At 38.0% G+C, this 21,284-nt stretch overlaps 1 protein-coding gene across 1 annotated transcript in view; it reads right to left on the bottom strand.

Moving 5' to 3' along the window:
- The window catches only part of EDA2R (ectodysplasin A2 receptor), a 39,245-nt gene extending 23,620 nt beyond the window's left edge, over positions 1–15,625 (bottom strand). The window contains exons 1-2 of the mRNA XM_084788479.1: positions 15,527–15,625; positions 10,927–11,023 (exon numbers count right to left, since the gene is read on the bottom strand). Coding sequence (XP_084644605.1) covers positions 10,927–11,023; positions 15,527–15,593 — 164 coding nt within the window. The 5' untranslated portion in view covers positions 15,594–15,625. The remainder of the gene's footprint in view (positions 1–10,926; positions 11,024–15,526) is intronic.
- Positions 15,626–21,284: the final 5,659 nt, after the last annotated feature.

Here is a 21,284-nt window from a genome sequence, read left to right as displayed (position 1 = left end):
GGATTCTAGATGAGAGAAGCATGGGAGAATGGCAAAGTAGAAGGATCCAGAGGGTCCTAGAAGCCTACAAGTAGAACATTATGATAGGCAGATTTGGGCCCAGGGGTCCCACTCAAACTAAGGCACCAGCCAAGGACAACACAGGCGGTAAACCTTAAACCCCTACCCAAATCTAGACAATGGACAGAACACTCTCCACAGTATAGTGGAGAGTGGGATATTACTTTCTCACATACTCTGGTGCCTCAACTTTGACCATGTCCCCTGGAGGGGGAGACATGGTGGCACTCAGAGGAAGGACAGCAGGTTACCAAGAAGAGACTTGATACCCTATGAACATATACAGGGGGAAGTAATCCTCCTCAGGAACAGTCATAGGGGAGGGGAATAAGGGGAAAATGGGAGGGAGGGAAGAATGGGAGGATACAAGGGATGGGATAACCATTGAGATGTAACAAGAATAAATTAATAAAGGAGAAAAAAATACAAAAAAAAAGAAAATGATTACTACTAAGTTAAAAAGAAAGATGTTAAAGAAGTGGCTTCCCTGACTCCTGGCTTTGGTGTCTTCCTAACTGTATATTTTAGTGAGGATATGCAAGGAAGCCAACCTAAAGTAGCTAAAACTTTTATAATACTGACAATGTTACCAGAACTCTTCTAAATGCTTCCTGTGTGGTAATACATTTGATTTTCAAAAAAAGTGTCACAATTATTATTACTTCCAGTTTTACAAGTAAGGAAACTAAAGCAAAGGGACGAATTTTCAACTTGTGGTTATGCCAGGAGCTTTAGTGGCAAAAGTTAATAAATAAATAAATAAACAGTTGGATTCCTTCTAGTGGCTATAATCAAATATGTGAAAAGCTCTTAAGCACTTAAAAATAACTTTTACACTTATTGTATTTTATTTGTTAATATTTTCAATTTTTTCTGGCTTAACCAATATAGAAATTATAATTTCTATTTGTGAATGAAAAAAATTGAAACATGATTCTTCTTTGCCAAAGTATCTGATTACCTTGACTGGCCTAACTCCATTTCCACTTGGAGTCTTAGATGGATTACTAATGGCTTCAGTTACTTAAATGAATGAAAATTAACATCATGTTCCTCACCTACACCATATAGCTTCAGAGCAGATTAAATGTGTGAAGACTTTAAAGGAATATTCAAATAAAAAGGGTGAAGTATGGAGCTAGGCTCTCTTATATAAACACATTAAAAACTAACTGGCTCAAGGGATATATACATGGCGCCTCTCTCTCTAAATAAAACTTTGATAGGACTTTTTTGTCATTCATAATCTTATACAAGACTGTATTTCAGCTGGTTTCTCAACCTACTGAAAGACCTTACTGTATACTTCTAATTATAAGACAGGACAATGTGACCACCAATCATCTCCTCAAAGGTCACCGATAGACTTGGTGTAGCATTTCTTGGCTGGCATTTTTGCTGAAGTAGATCTTTTCTTATAACTTATTCCCCCATTTCTTCACTCAGTAGAAGGTAGCCTATGAAGTTCACCTTCTGCACAAAATGAATACACTTTCTTCTCTGTTGTCAACTTGTCAGCCTCAGCAGACAGGCTTCCCCTCTTTGCTTTCTATCCTTGTCATTGAGGAAAAAGCATTAGTAGTCTCATAACTCTTAATGACAGGGGTATTCAGTATTATGGCAGCAAGTCAGCAGATAATCTAAAGAAAACTTCCGTATAGTTTTCTTTCCCAGAAAACAGAAAAACACTGACAAGGTCCACAAAACAAACCTCTTTTGGAGATACAGTCTTAACACAAGCACCTAGAATTTTCATGGAAACTGCCAGCCATGGAGCATATGTGAGACCCTGTTTTCAGATTGGTTTCCAAAGTGTAATCCACCCAATAGCAATGAAATTACATGAAGCTTAATGTGTCCCTTTAACTTTGGTTTGAGATTGCTTTCTAGGTGGCCTTCTTGCCAAGTAAACATACCAGGACATAGTAAATAGCACAGTTTCTTTGCCCCTCCTTTTTATAAAAATAATTATCTAAAACATAAATTCTTCTTCAATTTAAGTTTAAAAATTGTTTTTATTAAAGAGAAAAAACCCTGTGTACTCTGGACTAGACTGAGGAATCCTGGGTGTGTAGATAAAACTGCCTAATAATCAATAAATGTCATCACCCATGGATAATGTGAGGCCTTATATCCAGTGAATAGCAGCATCCTGCAGCAGATGTTAATTTTTGTTCAGTATAAGAAAGAATAATTAGGCATTAAGAGAAAGAATATAGTTAGTCTGCCATATCCTATCCCTGGCTTTGTCCTTCTACAAAGTGTTGCAGAAGATGTAGTTTTGGATAAGTCAGCAATACAGAACCATACCTATGAATTTTCTAGTAAAGAATACTTAGTGCTCTATATTATTGAATGCCTCAATACTGAAATGGTAATCCAACAGCGCTTGCTGTTTGTTATTTTGTGAACATACTTACTTTCCTGGTCTATGATTAACTATGTATGCGTGCGTCTAGCTAGGAAACTTAGATTGCTTCTCTCTCTAATTGTGCCTTTCCAGGCAATGCATTGTAACCCCATGTCAAGAATACTTTGGGTCTGAATTACAACTCTGCCATTTACTAGCTTTTAAAATGATTTTCTTTCCTACAGCATGCTTCATTTAACCCTTAAGTTTAGTATTTTAATAACACACACTTTCCACAGTAACTTATAAAGAAATAGATGGAACAGCATGTGTTAAAGGGCTAGAATAGAGCTTTGAGCAAGTGTTACTACATAGTAATTAGTTAAGTATCTTCTCATTTACCCCAAGTTTCCAAGAGATTTTTCAGAAGTGTGAAGAATTCAAGGGAATTCACATTTGTCACCCCTAAGATTTGTAGAAAAGAAAAGGAAAAAGCACGTAAGATCCTTCAGTGGCACAGTTCATCAGGAACATGGAAGTAATGCCAAAGAAATAAGTGTCTCCAGAGCACATGCCTCCTTAGCAAATGCTCCTGCCAATAACCTGAGGCTTAAAAACAGGTTTTTCCCCCCAATGGGTGTAGTATCTGAGTCACTTTGGCGAAGCGAAGCTGAACATTGTTTTGCTGTTTGTTGAATCTACTCTATCAGGATATTCCTATATAAGAATGACTAAGTGGACGAAGCTTAGAAATTTTTCTGAGGTAATTACTTTTAAAATGGATGTGGAAAGAAAAAAATACAAATTAATTAGGGATGATATTAGGGACATTCCTGAGTATCAGATCATTTTCCATTGTCATATCCTAATGCAGTGGCTGATCCCTAACATGGACTGCCTTCTTTTTATATCATTACATTAGTAAAAATAGGGGAGATAAAAGAAAGTGTCAGGCATCTCTTGTCTCCTCTCCTGAAGCACGACATAGGCTGGGTGGGGAGTTTTCTGCTTCTGCCAAAGTTCATAATCCATTCAACTGTACTGGACAGGCCATACGTGAAAATTCTGCCTCCACCTTGAGCAACAAGGAAGAAAAGTATACACAAAGCTAACAGATGAACATTGAACAAAGTCTAGATGCAGTTGACAAATTCTGTGGTTCATGACAAGAAATACCATCCAGGTAAAGATGTAAATCCTATACATTGGCTACTCAGGTACCCTTGTATCCATTTCCCAGTATCTGCACCCTCTTCTCATAGGTGATTACCATTCTAGTTTCTGTCATTATATATTGCCACTGAAATTCAATGTCCTATAAGTTAAAATGTAGGACATCATTGTTTTGTTTTTAGTTTATACAAGCTTTCTCTCAAGAGGCATTAAAATGCATAATTTCACATTGCTCTGATCAAACAATATAGATATAAATTTTTGTGATGTTAGATTGTGTTTTTTAAGCTATAGCAAAACACCATAGCAACCAAAGGGCAGGGTGGGAAGACAAGTTGTATTAAAATTTAGTACTCAAAAAATTAAAAATGATAGAGTTTTGAGTGACTGTTCAGGCAGCAAACTGTCTCTGTCAATTTTCAATTTGGAAACTGCTAACCTATACTTCCTGTTTACTCAGGTAATTAATTTTATTCCTTCTCAAGACTCGGATAGGGCTGAAGACCAAATAGTTACACAATTAAGCTTAATTGTTTAGGGGTTAAGATGTTTTTATGTCTAGATAGATGTTTTAAGTTGATAGACATGAGATATGATAGATATTAATTTGCATTCAGAATTTTAGAATCACCAAGATAGGAAAATGTTTCCTTCAAGGTTGCTAAATACAAATAGCCAAAATATTAAGAATGTAACCGTCATATAATTTCTGATTGTTTCATGGTTCTTATTGTTCTTGGTAGTCTATTGCATATATTTATAATAATATAAATGTGTATGTAAAAATACTGTATATAAAAAATTCAAAAAATTTTTGTCTCAAGGTGTGATTAAGAGACTAAGAAAGAATCTGCCCCTCTGACCTGAAGTGATTCTGAACATGCAGAATACCAACGTATAACTAGACTTTAGCCAACATGCAGCAAGAAGCTAAGGTACTGAGATTATGGTAGTCTGTAGACCAAACACATTTGAAGTATGAAAAGTTGCTGTCAGTTGTAGATATGCTTGTTTACAGAAAAAAGAATGCACACCCATTACAACCACAGGCCATAAAGCATTCATCACTGTTTTCACAGTCTGAAGAACCTGAATGCCCACTCTAATTTTTTGGTCGGTTGAGTCACACAGGCAAAATATAAAGTAAAGGGGAATCATAGTTCAGTATGCAGTGGCCTGAGTGTAACATGGACTATTGCTCCTAACAGACTCCTACCCCTCCTGGGAGCATCTCTTTCTAGCCTGAGAGCATGATTTGCAAGGGGCTCCCACACAATGCCATTAGGAAGGCCTGGTATTCCAGGAATGTCCATGATTTTTAGTGAAAGCATGATGCCCTGCAGTGAGTAGCCTTCCAGTCTCAACTTCCAGTAGCATCTCGATCATGTCCATTACCAGTGTCCAAATAGTGCACAATACTAGTTCTCTGACAGTCTCTTTAAGAAGAAATGGTACTAGTACCAGGCATGCCTTCTACCTAGGCCCAGGCTACCTTCCTCTATGTGGATCAGATGCTATTCATCAGCCAGGACTTTTGGATTATTGTGGCAGGGCACCAGGAGTTCCTGACTTCAGAATCTCAGGACTCATTTGGAGAGTGCCAGGAAGGCACTCTCTTATATGAGCAGCCCACGTGTGCTCCAGAGAGCACAGAGAACTCCAAGGGACATGTAAGAGGGAATGCCTAGTTTCAAGGCCTTATTTCTGTCAGTATGACAACTGTGGGACAGTATATATGAAATATTCTCACCTTATCAGTCACCAAATAAAGACATAGTTAAGAAGCCCTGAAGATGTAAAAGGCTATATGTACATGGACCTTTCTCATCCTTGTTGTGCTCATATGTTATAACGTGAATATACATTAGATGCTGACCTCAGATATGATTCCTGTAGCTGATAGTTCATGAGATCTAACTATCTAGCTAACACCGAAGAACTCATCAGTGGATTTTAGTTTGGCTAGATGCAAGCCAAATGTACACCTCAGGCCAAATGTAGAAAGACTAAAGGTCTTATTCCTCCTAGACAGGAACTTTAGATAATTTTCTTCTTCCTTTGGCTCTTTAACCTCTGACATCACTGCCTCTCATCAGCTCATCTCTTTGATACGTAAAGATTGAAATGGAGGAAGGAGTATTAGGCTGTAGTATTAAGGGCCACATAAAGCTATTGAACCTGTAAGAGATACCTCAACACCTTCAAAAATAATCTATGATGCTCTCATCTCTCAGAAACACCTATTCTATGCTTTAGCCAGATGAAAAAGATGGAATAGAGATAAAGGGCTTCAAAAACCTCTTATCCTCCGTCACTCTTTATCTCAAAAACCCTTTAGTGGCTTTTGTTTTCCTGCTCCATAAAATCCAGCATCTCCCAGTCTCCAGCACCCGGTTTATGTTCAAATAATAAAACTATCATTTACTGGAAAGGTCTTTGAGCACCATGTTTTATTTCATCATCTTCTGGAAAGTAACATTAAGTGTATTCAACTAAAATGAGCAGTCATATGTACCAAATAAGAGTACCTCTTACATGGCTATCCACATACTCAGTTTCCGTGAATTCTCATTAGACTTAAATGGACTTTTTTTGCCACAGGAGATGGGATTTGAAACTCTATACAGCGACAGAATCCCATATTTTTGGGACAAGGTAATCCTCATGGGTAAAGTCTGAGGAAGAGATACAAGAAGGGACCATCTCTCCCATAAATTGTTAGGTAGCATTAATTCTCCACCACAGATTAGCTTTGTGGGAAGACCTGCAAAGCAGCCAGTAAGCATGCCTGTCTCTTTAAGGGCTTGTCAGGAAACAATACCCAGCATGGAAACATATCACCTCACACTATTTCATTCTTCACTGCCCCACCTGCATATTTTCTCTACTATATATTGGCTTTGAATATCCACAATAAAGTATTAGTATTTATTTTAAGTTTAACTTTTAAAAATAACTAGGAAGGAAGGAGAGTGAAACCAAAAGAAGGTTAGGTGGTGATTGATTTTCATTGGATGAATATATTAAAATTAACACTCTGAACCTCATCAATCTGTATAATTATACACATTAATAAAAGTTAAAATATTACTTTTAAAATAAAAATGAAACATAATTCAAACAAGAGACATAAATTTGTAAATCATATAACTAATAATATATTTGTACCTAGAGTACAGAGTTACAACTCAAAATTTAAAAAACACAACTTAAATTGAGCTCATATTTTAAACACACTTCTGAAAGAAGATATACAAGTGAGCAATAAACAGATGAAAGTGTGCTCATTAGGAATGCTAATTCAAACCATAATTAAATACTTCTTTATACCATGTATGGTGGCTATATATTTTTCTTAAATAGGGATAAGATACTGTCATGGAAGATGTAGACTACTGGGATTTCACACATTGCTACTGAGAGTCTAAAACAGTGCAACTTTTATAGAAAATGATTTTTCAGTTTTACAAAAAGTAAAGCATGGAGATGTCAAAAGATATAGCAATTATTCGTAAATATATGTGCCAAGTTGTAAAAACACATGTTCACACATAACCTTGTACATAAATGTTCCTAGCAGCATACTCATAATAACAGAAAGTAAAAAAGAAGAATCAAACGTCCATCAACCTATAAACAAGGTTAAAAAATAGATCTTGGTTTGTCTGTAAAACAGAATATTATATTTATCTAGAAACAGGAATGAAATACACAATGTGTGCTATAATGTGTAATCAAGTTTTAAAATATTATGATTAAGAGGAGTAGCTAGACAGGAAAGGGCAATAATGTGATTTCATTTACATAAAATGTCAAAAATAAACAATACACAGAGATAAAAAGTAGGGTTAGTATTTGCCATAGGCTGGGAGGGGAAATAGTGACTATTCAATGCACAATGCAAATGACCTGGAATTACATAGTACAAACTTGTGAATATATTAAAAAGCAAGAAGCCATATATTTGAAATGCCAATTGTTATGTTGTATTAATTATATTTTAGGTTTTTGGAGAAAGTTGACCTTCATTTTTAATACTTAAAACACCCCATGTTTTTCTAGTGAATATTGTAAAAGTTAGTCCCAAAATTAAAATTAAAATAAAATCTGCTGTAAATAGCCATGAACCAACTGATTTATTTCATTCTACTTTTATGCACACATATGTGCTTAATCTTATATTATTATATTAATATCTTATTAAATATGAGTAGAAACGTATTTATCCAGTAAAACTGGAGTAACAACTAAAACAATGACTAGGGCTTCTTTATTTGTCCTGTCTGTCATCTGCTTTTATGATCTCTGAGCTTGTTCCCATTGTCCTGATTCCCCAGAATATAACACAGAAGACAGTGAATGCAGGCAGACAGGAAAGAAAAAAGCAATGACGTTGGCATTAATAATAATCTCAACATTAGCTCACTGTGCTCTGAATAAATAATGCTGGCTAGGTTTCTCCTGGGTCTACGGCGCTCACACTGCTGGGTGTGCAGCTGCCTCTGGCCACCCTTTGTGGCTGTTGGGCTTCTCAACTTGCGGAAATGCCTGAGGCATGAAGCATGGTTGGTCTCTCTATCTAGGATGGGTAGAACTTGTAGGATGACAAGTCTAAATTAAGAACTCAGGACTTTAGGCTATTTGCTTTGCCTAGGCAGTACAGAAGTCCTGAGATTAAAAAACGGCGATGAACATAGCAGCTGGCCCATGCCCTGCCCATCCCTCTCTTGCAAACCCAATAACCACCCATGTTCTTTCCTTGAAAATGGAGCTTTTAATTTGTATAATGCCCTCACCAATTCCAGATGTTTGGCCTGCAGCTCAGATGTTGTGTCAAACGATTAGATACTGCCTCTTAATTTTCCTTTTTCTGGTTCGGCCGAAAATCATTCCTAGGACAGATTTATCTTGTCAGTTTCCTAGTTCTATTTTATCAATCATCTAATCCTCCTAACTCACTAATTGTGAGTTTCTATCTCTTACTTCACTTAGTGTGAATGGTCCTAGGTACAGCTCTGTCAAAAGTAACAGTAACAATCAGTGCTCACTCAAGTTCCACAGTCATCATGAGAAAGTTGGTTAAGTTAAACACTTCAGACCAGTGGTCTTCATTCTTAGTGATATTTTGGAAGCTCCAAAATATATTGATATCTTGGTACCACTTTTGAATTTCTGATATAATTTGTCAACGTCTGACCTGAGCTTCTGGAATGTAAACAGTTTACCCATTGATTCTTGGGCCCATCTACTCTAAATAACAGTATAAGGGTTTCTTTAACTTTTAATTTTTTGTGTTGCTTGAGTATGAGGCAGTAAAAGGGAATCCCTGTCCTTCCACAGTCACAATCTACACATATTTTTATAGGACAATGAGAGATGAAGAAGCAGATGAATGGATCCTATAAAACATTTTAGGTTACATTCTTTTTTTGTTTTTTTTTTGTTTTTTTTTTTTTTTGGTTTTTTCGAGACAGGGTTTCTCTGTGTGTCCTTGGCTGTCCTGGACTCGCTTTGTAGACCAGGCTGGCCTCGAACTCACAGCGATCCGCCTGCCTCTGCCTCCCAAGTGCTGGGATTAAAGGCGTGCGCCACCACGCCCGGCTTTAGGTTACATTCTTTTCAACTCTTCAAATACTTTTCCTTTTACTCACAAGAAATCTGACATCCTTTTAATGACTGGTGCTATCCTACATAAGCTGGCTACCTAAACTTCCCCTGTTATCACTAGCTATAGGCCCTATTGTTCTTTCCTTACACTATTCACTAAAGGAATAATGGTCTCTTTGCTATTCCTCAAATTAATCAGGGGGATTTTTACTAGAAGGACATCATACCTTGTCAAGCCATGAATTTCTTAAATATATATATTTGATTAGTTATTTCAGCTTCTTCAGCTCTTTATTATTATACATCCTGTTAATAAGGCTTCTTTGGCCACTATTTTAAAGTTAAAATTTTCCTAATCCTTCCATCCCTCTCTTGTTTCATTATCTATCCTCCACAGTATTTATGACATTCTTCAACATTATGGTCTTCTTATTAACATATGTCCTATTTCTTTCCAGCTAAAGTGGAATCAGCATGAGCTCAGTGTACCTATTATGTTCACTAGTCCAACTAAATTCCTTAAAATACTGTCTGTGGAACAGTAAGCACTAAATAAGTATTTGTTGTTCGAGTGAATGGTAAAAAGAATTTCTATAGAATAACTGTGACAATTTTAGTTTGTAAAGAGTCTCATGCCAATTAGTCTTATAGAATTTCATAATAATCTTATGAGAGAGCTAAGACAGATGTTGTCAAAACAAAATAAATAATACTCAGAGAAAAATATTTCCTTTAAGTTCATTTACTTGGTAAAAAAAAAAAAAAGCCAATCTTCTGAGACTTGAGGTGCCAGGGTGGGTTGGTACCCCTTGGGTGGGGCTTTCCCTTCTCTGAGAAGGAGAGGGAGGAATGGGGGGAGGGCATGAGGGTGGAGCTGGGAGGAGAGGAGGGAGCTGGGATCAGGCTGCAAAGTGATGAAATAAATAACTCTTTTTAAAGAAAAACCCAAAACTCAAAGGTAACTTAGGAATCCATAAAGGTATCATGTTTTCCAAGGCAATGTTTTACTAAAATAGTGAGTTATAACCTTTGCTTAGTTTTTTGTTTTGTCTTTGTTATATTTTCAATGAGCAGAAAAAAAAAACCTGCATATTAACTTGATTTTTCTTTAAGTCTGATTTCAAAGGGGTTACTATGTGATTTTTTTTGAAATGCCTAAACTTAAGACTAATTAAATCAGAACATCTGGAGGTATAAAGTTGAGAATGTTTATACCAGGATAAAGAAGAGTGCCACAAACAAAATGCTAAGTGACATACATATTAAAAGCTAGAAAGGAAATAGTAGCCAAAAACAAGCAGGGGGATCCCAGGGAAAAACTAGATTGTAGGAATAATGGGGCACAGTAAAATGTTACTAAGTAAGGAGTGAGTAATATTGTCAGGTTTTGGTAGAGGGATGGATAAAGGGTTTAGGAAATGCTGTTTTATTTTGGTTTGTGTAAAAGTAAATTGTCAGCCAGAAAAATAGTTCAGTGGGTAGGTAAATGTGTTTGTCCTGAAAGCCTGATGAAATGATTTTGATCCTTGGAAGCCATATTTAAAAAGCAAAGTGTCTCTTTAGGCTTAAATTCATTAACGTATATGCCTGAAATAGAGATAATTCAGAGGACATGGATGCTTACTGTAGTTTTTAATTGGCTTCTCTTTCTATTTTCCTAGTGGATGAAGAAGTTTATCTATTAATGATAGCAACTTCAGGAAAATAAAAAAGAGCTGTACACAATTAAAACTCACCTGTTGACTTTGTCCTTTATTCCAGTGTACAAAGCACGAGGAGGTGTCCCATCTGAGGTAGCCAAAAGTGTATGAATCTTTTTCAAGTCAGTTGTCACTGTAGAGGTAGAATTAACTGTTGAACTGGGCCACTTCTACCTATCCAAAGGCAAGCAGTAATCATAAAGCTACTACATAAAAAGACACAAATTTCCCAACAAACAAATACAACATAGAAGACTTTAAATTGAACAGAAGGCCCAAAACTACAGAACCATAAATTGAACAGAAGGCCCAAAACTGCAGAACCATATACACACGTAATTAATCAATTTTAGGGTGATTTTAAGGGAAACATACCCTTTTGATTTCTACTGAAACAGTCATCCCAAGTGAAAGCAAAGGAACAGAAATTACTTTGGACTATGTTCAAGGGAAAAAATGAGACAATGTATGTGAAATTGTTCTGGAAAACTCCAGACTGTGCTTCTTCACATGTGAAAAGCTGAGATGTCTGTTATTACTATATCACACTCAGAGCAAAAGAGCAAAGGACAGGGGAGAAAAGTCACAGACCATGTCAATACTGAGCTAATATTTAAAGCCTCTCATTTGCTCTATTGTTACCCAACCCCAAGTGAGTCACTGATCTGCGTATTGACCACCCACCATAAGACAGCATGAAAGTATGCTATGAGCAATACTTACCTACCAGCAGAGTGCTTGAAGGGAAGATTCACTAGCTTTCCAAGGAAACTTGGCTGAGCATCCCAGAAAGACTTCAAAATTATCATATAATTTCTTTACATGCATGGCTAGAAACTGTATGATTCAAAAAGTGTGTTCTAATATCCGACTTTCCTTCCTAAATTTTGGTCTTGCATAGTATTGTTTCAACTCTGTTCAGATTAGCAGACAATCTAGAATAACTGTACCACTCTGAGTCTGTTAGTCCTTTTTACCCAACACTAATCAAATATGCCATTTGTTCCTTAGAAGGCAGGGGAGTGAAATATCCTGCAGAAATGGAAGGACAAACACAAGGCAGGTCCATACAATGAGACTGAGACTGGGAACATCAGCCCAGAGATTAGGGACTATTTGTAGAGAATGAGATTTTGTTGCCAAAGTAGTTCTACCCCCTTTTAATAGCCATGCCCAAGAAACAAAGAAGGATAATTGGAGGTGGACATAAATAAGAAACATAACAAACATAATGTCATAACGAAACTCAATGTTCCGTATGTTAACCAAAAAGGTTAAATTAATGTGAAAAAATGCTCAAGAAGAAGAAAAAATATGGGACCTGAAAGGTTTGGCATTATAAAAAATGCCTAGTAAAAAATAAACCTATGATTTCATATATAGTTATGCTCTGTGAAATAATTTTCAAAAATAATTTCAGAATTTGAAAATTCCAAGCAAATAGTCATAATAACTCAGAGGACAATGCTCTATTTACCAATATCTCCATTTGAACTCCTTTAATAACAGGCAGCTCACATGACAGTGTTTTCATTATGGTTTATTTTCTTTTTCTTTTTTGACAACTAGTTAATATATAAGATAAAACTAACTAGAACAACATAGATACAGAATTCTACAAAGGTATATCAGGATAATCTCAACCCTTATAGTCCAAGTAGGAAAACTAGAGTTTTAAGAAAAAAATAATCCTCAAAGGTACATAGTTTGTTAAGACTAGGCTCTAAGTCTCTGTTCAGGGCTCAGTGTCTTGCCTGTTTCCCATATATAACGACACAGGCCACCTTCAAGGATTGATTGCCCACTAACTACGTTACCAAGGATCCATATTCTCTTTTTCTCTTACTCTCACAACATACTATTGGCTTTGTAATCTCTCAACAAGAAAAATCCCAAAGGGTAGACTGGAATGGTGGATCATGAAGGGGAAGTAATCCTGACCACCCTTTCTGCCTTAGTCACAATAGTGACTTAACAATCTCCTGGAAATAATGGCATCTTACTGTTTGATTCCATCATATATTACATGGAAACCACTTTACTTTTCAGCATGGGTTGGTGTCTCTTAGGGATACGTATATAAAGTAGCTTTAAAAATCTCCTGGGTGGATGGCTAGTCACTAAAAACTCAGTTGATAATTATTTTCCATGCTAGGCATTCTGTTAGGCCTTATTCACAAGAGAGAAAAATCAAACCAGTGTCAATAACATTAATCATCTGCAAGACAGCGTCTAGAGAAACACTGAAAAATATATAGTTAATGCTAATCTAAGACAGACCAGCGCCATTCACATATCTCTCATAGGTATCTAATAATAATTGCCCTCCTAGTATCTAAATTGATGATAAAACTGGCCAGTACTCTTCCCATTAAGCCCCTTAGGGGAGAATATATGGGTGGACACAGTCTTCTAATGAAAGCAGAGAGAAAATAGCTCTTGCTTCAAAAGCTTCAGCTCGAATAATGATTCCAAAAGATGCCTCAGTCCCTGCAGAAGGCATTCAAGTGGAACAGATCAAGTAAGCATCCAACTAAAGGAAGGCTACATGGCCTGCCTTAGGTTTCTAGGCTGAGTTATCATTTACTTTTTCTCCTTGGTTTCTTCTACTGAAAGATCTAAAAGACAAAATAACTGGTACAAGGCAACTGAATTATTATCTTCCTCCCCTTTGTCAGAATTAACCTATGTAGACATAACTTTATATACAAACAGCTGTAGAAAATGAAGCAAAAGTGAATTAGAAGAAAAGTGTGGTTTGCAGTATGGCTCAGACACATACAGATCAAATGATATCTAGCAGGCTTCATTTTCCCTGAGCACTGTCTAGTGAAGAAATGATGCAATTAAAGAATTGAAAGAAATAACACATTATAAAGAAATTTGTCACATTCTCTCATCATGTTTCTTTTGCAGTTATTGCCATCTCTCTCGAGGTGTTATCACTCCACTTTTATATAATTCAAACCCTCAGACTCATATTTTAATAAACTGCATGCCACACGAGAAATGGAAGAAATCTAGCTGCTTTACTACGGAACAGAACATAAGGGAGATTTGGTCTCTGATCTTGAGATCTCTGAAGTTTCAGAAAAGAGAAACAGGTTGCTGTCCACCAGAAAGCAGCCCTAGAGCATAATAAATGCTGCTGGACAGAAGGAAGAACTTTCAACAATCTAGGATTTCCCCAAAGACAGATAACAGGTTCTTTCAGAGGACAGTAAAGACTTTTCCCCCAGAAGTGTTCAGAGATGAGATGAACATTTAAAGGTGAAGTCAGTTGTTGTAAAAAAGAAACATATGACTCACAAAACCCTGCTATTCATCAAGCAGCAGGCTAGGTCCTTTACAGAGGTTATTATTTTTAATCCTTCCAACAAGTGGGAACTATTTCCCATTTCTCAGGAAGACAGAAACTTGGGGAACTTTTAAGTTTCTCATTGGGCTTACTCATGATTCTATAGGTGGAGGGAAGGAACATCTCTTTGTTGTACTAATGTAGAATGAAAACATTGAACACACAATGCACTTAGGAATCCAAACAGCAGGTAAGTCTCGACCCAGGATTTAAAAATATCTGTCTCTAACTCTATCCAGAAAGGTGAGATGAAAATATGGACTCTTTCAAAGTATAGGCTAACTTGCCGGGCGTGGTGGCGCACGCCTTTAATCCCAGCACTCGGGAGGCAGAGGCAGGCGGATCGCTGTGAGTTCAAGACCAGCCTGGTCTACAAAGGGAGTCCAGGACAGTCAAGGCTACACAGAGAGGCCTTGTCTTGAAAAAACAAAAACAAAACAAAACAAAAAAAACCCCAAAGTATAGGCTAACCCTAAGAGATACACTCCATCCTTCCCTTTTTAAACCCCATATAATTCATCAACTGCAAATTTCTGAACATTCAAGTCTGTGTAATTTGATAAATAAAGTACATTGTCTCCTTTCTGTTCCCATAGTCACCATATTAGGTTTAGGGCTTTGTCTAGTTTTCCTTTGTTCACTTTTTTGTTTTCCTCTTCTAGCCCCGCTGATTCACATTAACCTGATTATGATTTCTAAAGTATAGATCTGACTTTTTCTTCAATTCACAAACTCACAGTGGCTCTTCAGTGATCTGCGAAATAAACAGAACCTCAGGCATTGGAAATCTTGTGTAGTATCCCACCAACCGAACTTGTACTTTTCCCTAATTGCATTAGAACAGCCAGCTCAACTATTGTTCCTTTCACATGCTCTGACTTACTTGCTGTCAAGCAGTTGCTCATGTTTTCTGTACTTAAAATGCCTGCTCCCCTTTTTCCACCTGTTGAAACCCTATCTGTGCTACATAATCTATCTTAAATAATAATGGCTAACATTTATTGAGTGCTTATTTTGCACTGTGCTAAGTGTGTGCAAGTATTTTACATGGATTAATTCAGTTCATCCTCACAACCACTCAATGATGTTGGTACTATTATTATCTCAGCTTTTGCCTATAGCAAAATGAAGCTCAGAGAGGGAGAAATACTCCTTTTCTCCAGGGTCCCTCTATGGTGAAATGAGATCTGAATACAAATAAGTTTGCTCTGTAGCCCCCAAAGGTGTTAGTATTGAAAAACAATCAGCTGGGCATAATGAACACATACCTATACTTACAGCATTTAGGAGTAAGAGGCAGAGGGATCAGGAATTGAAGATCTCCTATAGCTATATAGAGTTTCATTCAGTTCAAACTTACCTACATGGGACCTTATCAGGTCCCAAAGAAATGCTGAACAAGTCTCCCTCAGTACTTGTGGTGAAACACACACACACACACACACACACACACACACACACACACACACACGCCATTTTTTAAAAAAGCCCAAACAAACCATTTTCTGTTCTTCTCTGTCTCTACTTGATATGGTCCTTATTTGACAACTTCAGAGCACTTTGACTGAACTTTCAAACCTTGTCTTGTGCAGTATTATTTGTGGTCCTACATTCAGGATGAGTCTGTGAAGCCGTAGGAAAAACAAACTCTCTGTCTTGCACAGCTTAGTACTTCAAACTTGGGTATAGAGGGTAGAGATTCAGCATCTTATGTTAAATGAAAGCTATAGTAGGAATAAAAGGGGGGACAGGAGAGTTACCTAGACAGAGAGTTCCACAATTTACTACCTCCTATTGCCCTACTTGAATTTGGCCAACGCTGCCAAAACCTGTCAAAATGAGATCCTACAGCCTGTTTTCCCAGCCTAGTCTCTGGCAGGTCTCTTCTTCCTGCACCCTGCCAGTTCTTGCAGCTGTCTGGGCCTTCGCCAGTGTTTGGGGTGAGGCTGGATCAAAATATCACTGTCCTGGGCTCGGCTTCCAGCAGCAAGTGATCAAATGAAACTCAGTCGCACTGGTGACGAGGTTGGATTGAAAGCCCCCATACACAGTGCCAAATTGCTCTTTACACAGGCCCGGACTTGCCCAGGCACCACGTGGGTGGGCTAGTAGTTCAGCTTTCAGCAGGATGCTCTGCATATCCAATCCATTCCCTCCTCCTCTATGAGAGCTAACTCCCAGACTCCTTCTTTTCCTATCTCCTATCTCAGACGCACACGGTTGTTGGACAAGTCTGGGCATATTCCCAGCGGCCATCTGGCTTCAGTTCGAACCTGCACAGGCAGGAACTGACTAGTCAAGGCTGTAGGGATAACAGCCTGTTTCTGACATCTCGGAGAATGCTGTCTGGTCAAAAACGGATAGAATGACTGATAGCCACAGAATACCTTCCCCCAAGTCATGCTGACTTTGTAGCACCCTTACAGGGACATCTGATATGGTCCTCTGGTCCCCTATTTCCGTCCCTTGGTGCCACAGGTTCCAACTGATTTACCTCACGACGTAGTGTTCCCACACTTACTCTGTCAAGATCAATGGATGGATCTTACAACGGGATTCCCTGAACAAATACACTAGATTACAGAACAGACACCCTGCCCAGCAGCCGCCCCTCAGACCCCAGACAGCATACCGCTCTCACTATAGGTGAAATCCGTTGCAACCAGTGTTCTGCTGGACTCATTTCACTTCCACGTGTGGCAACAACAGATCAAATCCATCCTCTATTTCTTTCATGTTATGCTTATCCCCGCCCCTCCTCTCCCCTGTGAGGCATGCAGGACAGCTATTGGACTATTTGATGTATCTGGGAGTGGTTATGCAAATAAACCCCGCCCCGAGAGAACAGTGTGAGTCTGGCGGGTAAACAATGGCCAAGTCACAAGTCCGGCAAGAGATTCTAAAGCTCTGGGACCTGAAGCTGAGGAGAGTGGGGGAAGGGCTTTAGAGTTGGATCTAGCAGAATCTGTGGGGAGGAAGGGAGGAGGCAGTTAAAAGCAGCACAGATTTTAAAGTTTTGTGCATGACTTAGAAGGCTTGGAGTTCCAATGAAAACCAATGTTAAAAAAAAAAAGGGGAGGATTCTCAGACATAAGGAAAAGCCATTTCCTGACTCTGACTTTGCATTTTTATATTAAGATTGTTAACAAAAAAAATGAAGATGAGGAAAGACCACTAAAAAATGAAGAAAAACTGGATTCTATACTTCACTCTGACTTTAAGATATCCTTTGTAAATCTCTCTCTCTCTCTCTCTCTCTCTCTCTCTCTCTCTCTCTCTCTCTCTCTCTCTGTTGGCCTTCCAAAAATGATATTTTCTTAGAGTTATAATTTCACAGACTTAGGTGGGGAATGTCCTAGAATGTACTATAGATAGAAAGAAGAAGAAAGAAAGAAAGCTTGAGCCAAGGTTTAGAGGAGGGAACCAAATAGTGTGCCTTGACCAAACTGAGAAAACTCACCTGGCCTGGCCAGAGACCATAAACAGGAATTTGGAATCAAGTTTCAAAGGCTGAAAAGCCTTCAGAGGGAGAGAGTAGTATTGGATTAAAATAATGGCTATCATGGGACATGCTCCTTGGGCTAGTGTCCAGTTATAAGTCCCATGAAAGTCTTCACTTACCAGGAAAGTGGGATAGATGTAAGGACATCCTATTGGGACTCTAGGTGAGAGAAGCATGGGAAAATGGGGAAACAGAAGGATCCAGAGGGTCCTAGAGACCTATAAGAAGAATATTATGATGGGCAGATCTGGGCTCAGGGGTTCTGCTCAAACTATGGCACCAACGAGGGATAATACGTGCAGTAAGCATCAAACCCCTACCCAGATCTAGCCAATGGACAGGACATTCTCCACAGTTAAGTGAAAAGTGGGGACTGACTTCCACACAAACTCTGGTGCCCCATATTTGACCACATCCATGCATGGGGAGGCCTGGTGGCACTCAGAGGAAGGATAGCAGGTTGCCAAGAAGAGACTTGATACCCTATGAACATATACAGGGGGAGGAGTTCCCCTCAGTCACAGTCATAGGGAGGGGAGTAAGGGGAAATGGGAGGGAGGGAGGAATGGGAGGATACAAGGGATGGGATAACAATTGAGATGTAATATGAATGAATTAATAAAAAAATGCTAAAATAAAAATAAAATAAACTAGTAGTTAGAATTGAGTTGTATAAAAGTGTACACACACACACACACACACACACACACACACACACACTTTGGGGCCATTTGACATTATCTCTGAGATTAAAATCAATTACTATCCTGCATAGCTAATTTTATTCTGAATAGGGAAGGGGGACTAATAGAGAAATCATCTGCCTTTTCTCCCAGAGAAGGCAACATTTTCTAAAAGAGGGACTCTCTGATTTTCCTCTGTCTTCTTCAAATGAGAATGTCTGTGCTAGATGAGTATGGAGACCCCATTGTAATAAAAAAGAATGGTGGTTTGGGAATTAGGACACTTGACCAAGCCAACATCTCTCAGTTTTGCTCTCTACATTTGAAATTGGAACAGGTTCTTAGCCTTAGTGGTCTCGAAGTTCTAAAGCAGTGCTTCTCACATGCTATACACATACAGTCACATAGATTTTCTAATAATACTCCAATTCTGAATTAGTATCACCAAAGTAAGGCTGAGACTGATTTTCTAACTGTATCCCCATTTGATACTGTTGCATCTGAGTCACAGAGAATACATTAAATAGCAAAGGTCTAGATGGTAGACAAGAGCCACATTAGCAGCTCATCTCTGTTAGCCAGCATTCCATCACAATAACAATCAACCTATTAAAAAGACAGACTTGTTTCAGTTCATAGTTTTAGAAGTTTTAGTCCATGGTTTGTTGCCCATGTTGGTTTTTGGTTTCTGGCAATTAACCTTATTATGCCAGTGACACAGTGCCATTTGCATGATGTCCAGAATCTAAAGGAGAATGTTGTCAAATGACCTGGGCCTCGCTACTTCCTTCACAGACATACCCCCAGCCACCTATAATTTCCACTAGACCTTACCTTTTAAAAGATCTAGCATTTTCTAGTAACACCATAGTCTATTGTCAAGCCATGGATAAATGAAGCCTTGCGAAATATTCCAGATTTAAATTAAAACAGTCTGTAATCCTGTACATTGTGTTGCCTTGCCATTAACAATTGTCCTTTGAGGTATGGTTTACTATACACATTTTACAGCTGAAGTGCATCCTAGTACTCCATGATGATATCCGGAAGAAAGCTGAAGGAAAAGTTGCACAAATCCTGCACCGACTCAAAGTTATGTTCTCACTTATTTCCTCAAGATAGAATCTATTTCAGTCCCATGGACAGTGGAAACTGAGTTGGGACACTTCATTTCTTGGGGCTCCCCCAAACCCTCTTCTTATCATGGGTGAAAGTTATTTCATGAGACTAGAGAGTATAATCTTAGTTTCCCTTATTATATGTCATTGTTAGAACCTGCCTTACATACCTAACTGGAGGACAGATAGGTCCAGACTCCCCCTATGCACATCTAGGGCTGAAAATAGGCCCTTTTTGGGCCACACACAGACGTTTGGGGCACTTTTTTTTTGTTTTGTTTTGTTTTGTTTTTTGAGACAGGGTTTGTCTTTGTAGCCTTGGCTGTCCTGGACTCACTTTGTAGACCAGGCTAGACTTGGACTCAAAGTTATCTGCCTGCTTCTGCATCCCTGAGTGCTGGAATTCAAGGCATGAACCACCATGCCTGGAAGATTTAGGGAATGTTAATGTCAACTTTTAGATATTCCTCAGGCCATTTAGGAATACTGGGCTTACTTAATTCTCAAAGAAGCCAGAGTAACATCTAATTTAAGAGTGAAATGCAGTGAGAGTGGCTTATTATAAGAGAAAATAATTTTTGTTCCATTAGATTTAGGGTCTTCCAATCTGTAGAAACTAAAAGTGTGAATTAAAGCTACAGTTGATAAATCATAGGAAGGTTAGAGATATAGAGATGACCCTTTGGATTCTAGTATGTCTAGTAACATCCTTGACTACACAATGTTTCCTCTGTCTGTTAATTACCAGGTGCAGTATATGTAAATAACTTTGGCTATGGCTGTCTCACATAATGGTTTGGGTCTTCTGGATTAGAAAACTGGGTTATAAGAAAGTTACTTTTATTCATATGATTATTTTTCAAACTTCAACTACTTTCTAGCATAGTTAGTATTTTCTCTCATCTTGAATCATGATTCTATTAATTTGCCATAAAAGACAATTTCAAGATTATTCCTCTTAGTCAAGACTCTAAAATGCCGAACAGATCACTTCATTTCCAATAATATAAAAGATCAGTGACCTCTCCTTTCTCAAGCTCATCTTTCTTATTTAAGAGCATCTTTCTGTCTTGGAATGATATATCGGCATTCATTCCTATTGTCTGTTATTTATTTCTTTTCATGTATCTTTGGACACTCAAAAATAGTATGATCATTGAATTGTTCACTGCCACATTAAAAAACAATCCATGATTTCCTTTCCAAAATAGGACCATCCAGTCTTATCTGTAGAGTTAGTCTATACCTCAAACCTTTCCCTAAATGTCCTCCTAGTACTGAATTTTCAGTCAAGAAAATGCACTTTGCCTTTTTCTGTAAAGAACACCTTGGATTGTACTTATTTAATATCTCTGCTTCTTTCATGTGAATCCATAATAATCACACTCTCTTTATGTGTCCTGCACTTCCCTCTGAGAGGAGAGGAGGGGAAATGAGCCTCTTCTTCCTGGTCCTTCATCCATCAATCACTTACATCTTTAAAGGTATCAGAACTATCTTCTCTGTTGTGTCCACACTCTACTTACCACCACATTTGAATCTCCCTCCAATTATAAAATTCACTTGAACCTGGCTTTCCACTGTCTCCTCCTTAATGAGAAACTTCATTTATCTTCCTTTCTTAGTTAAAGTAAGTTCTGACCAGACAAAAACCTATGGCTGGAGAGAACATTAGCCTTAGTAGGGAAGATAGTGCTTTTGTTCTGATAAACAGGCATAATGTCCTAATTGAA

Source organism: Acomys minous (assembly GCF_964271855.1).
Source record: "Acomys minous genome assembly, chromosome: 7".
NCBI classification, from domain to species: Eukaryota; Metazoa; Chordata; class Mammalia; order Rodentia; family Muridae; genus Acomys; species Acomys minous.
The sequence above is the reverse complement of the archived record's forward strand: the minus strand, read 5'-3'. Positions and strand labels throughout refer to the sequence as shown.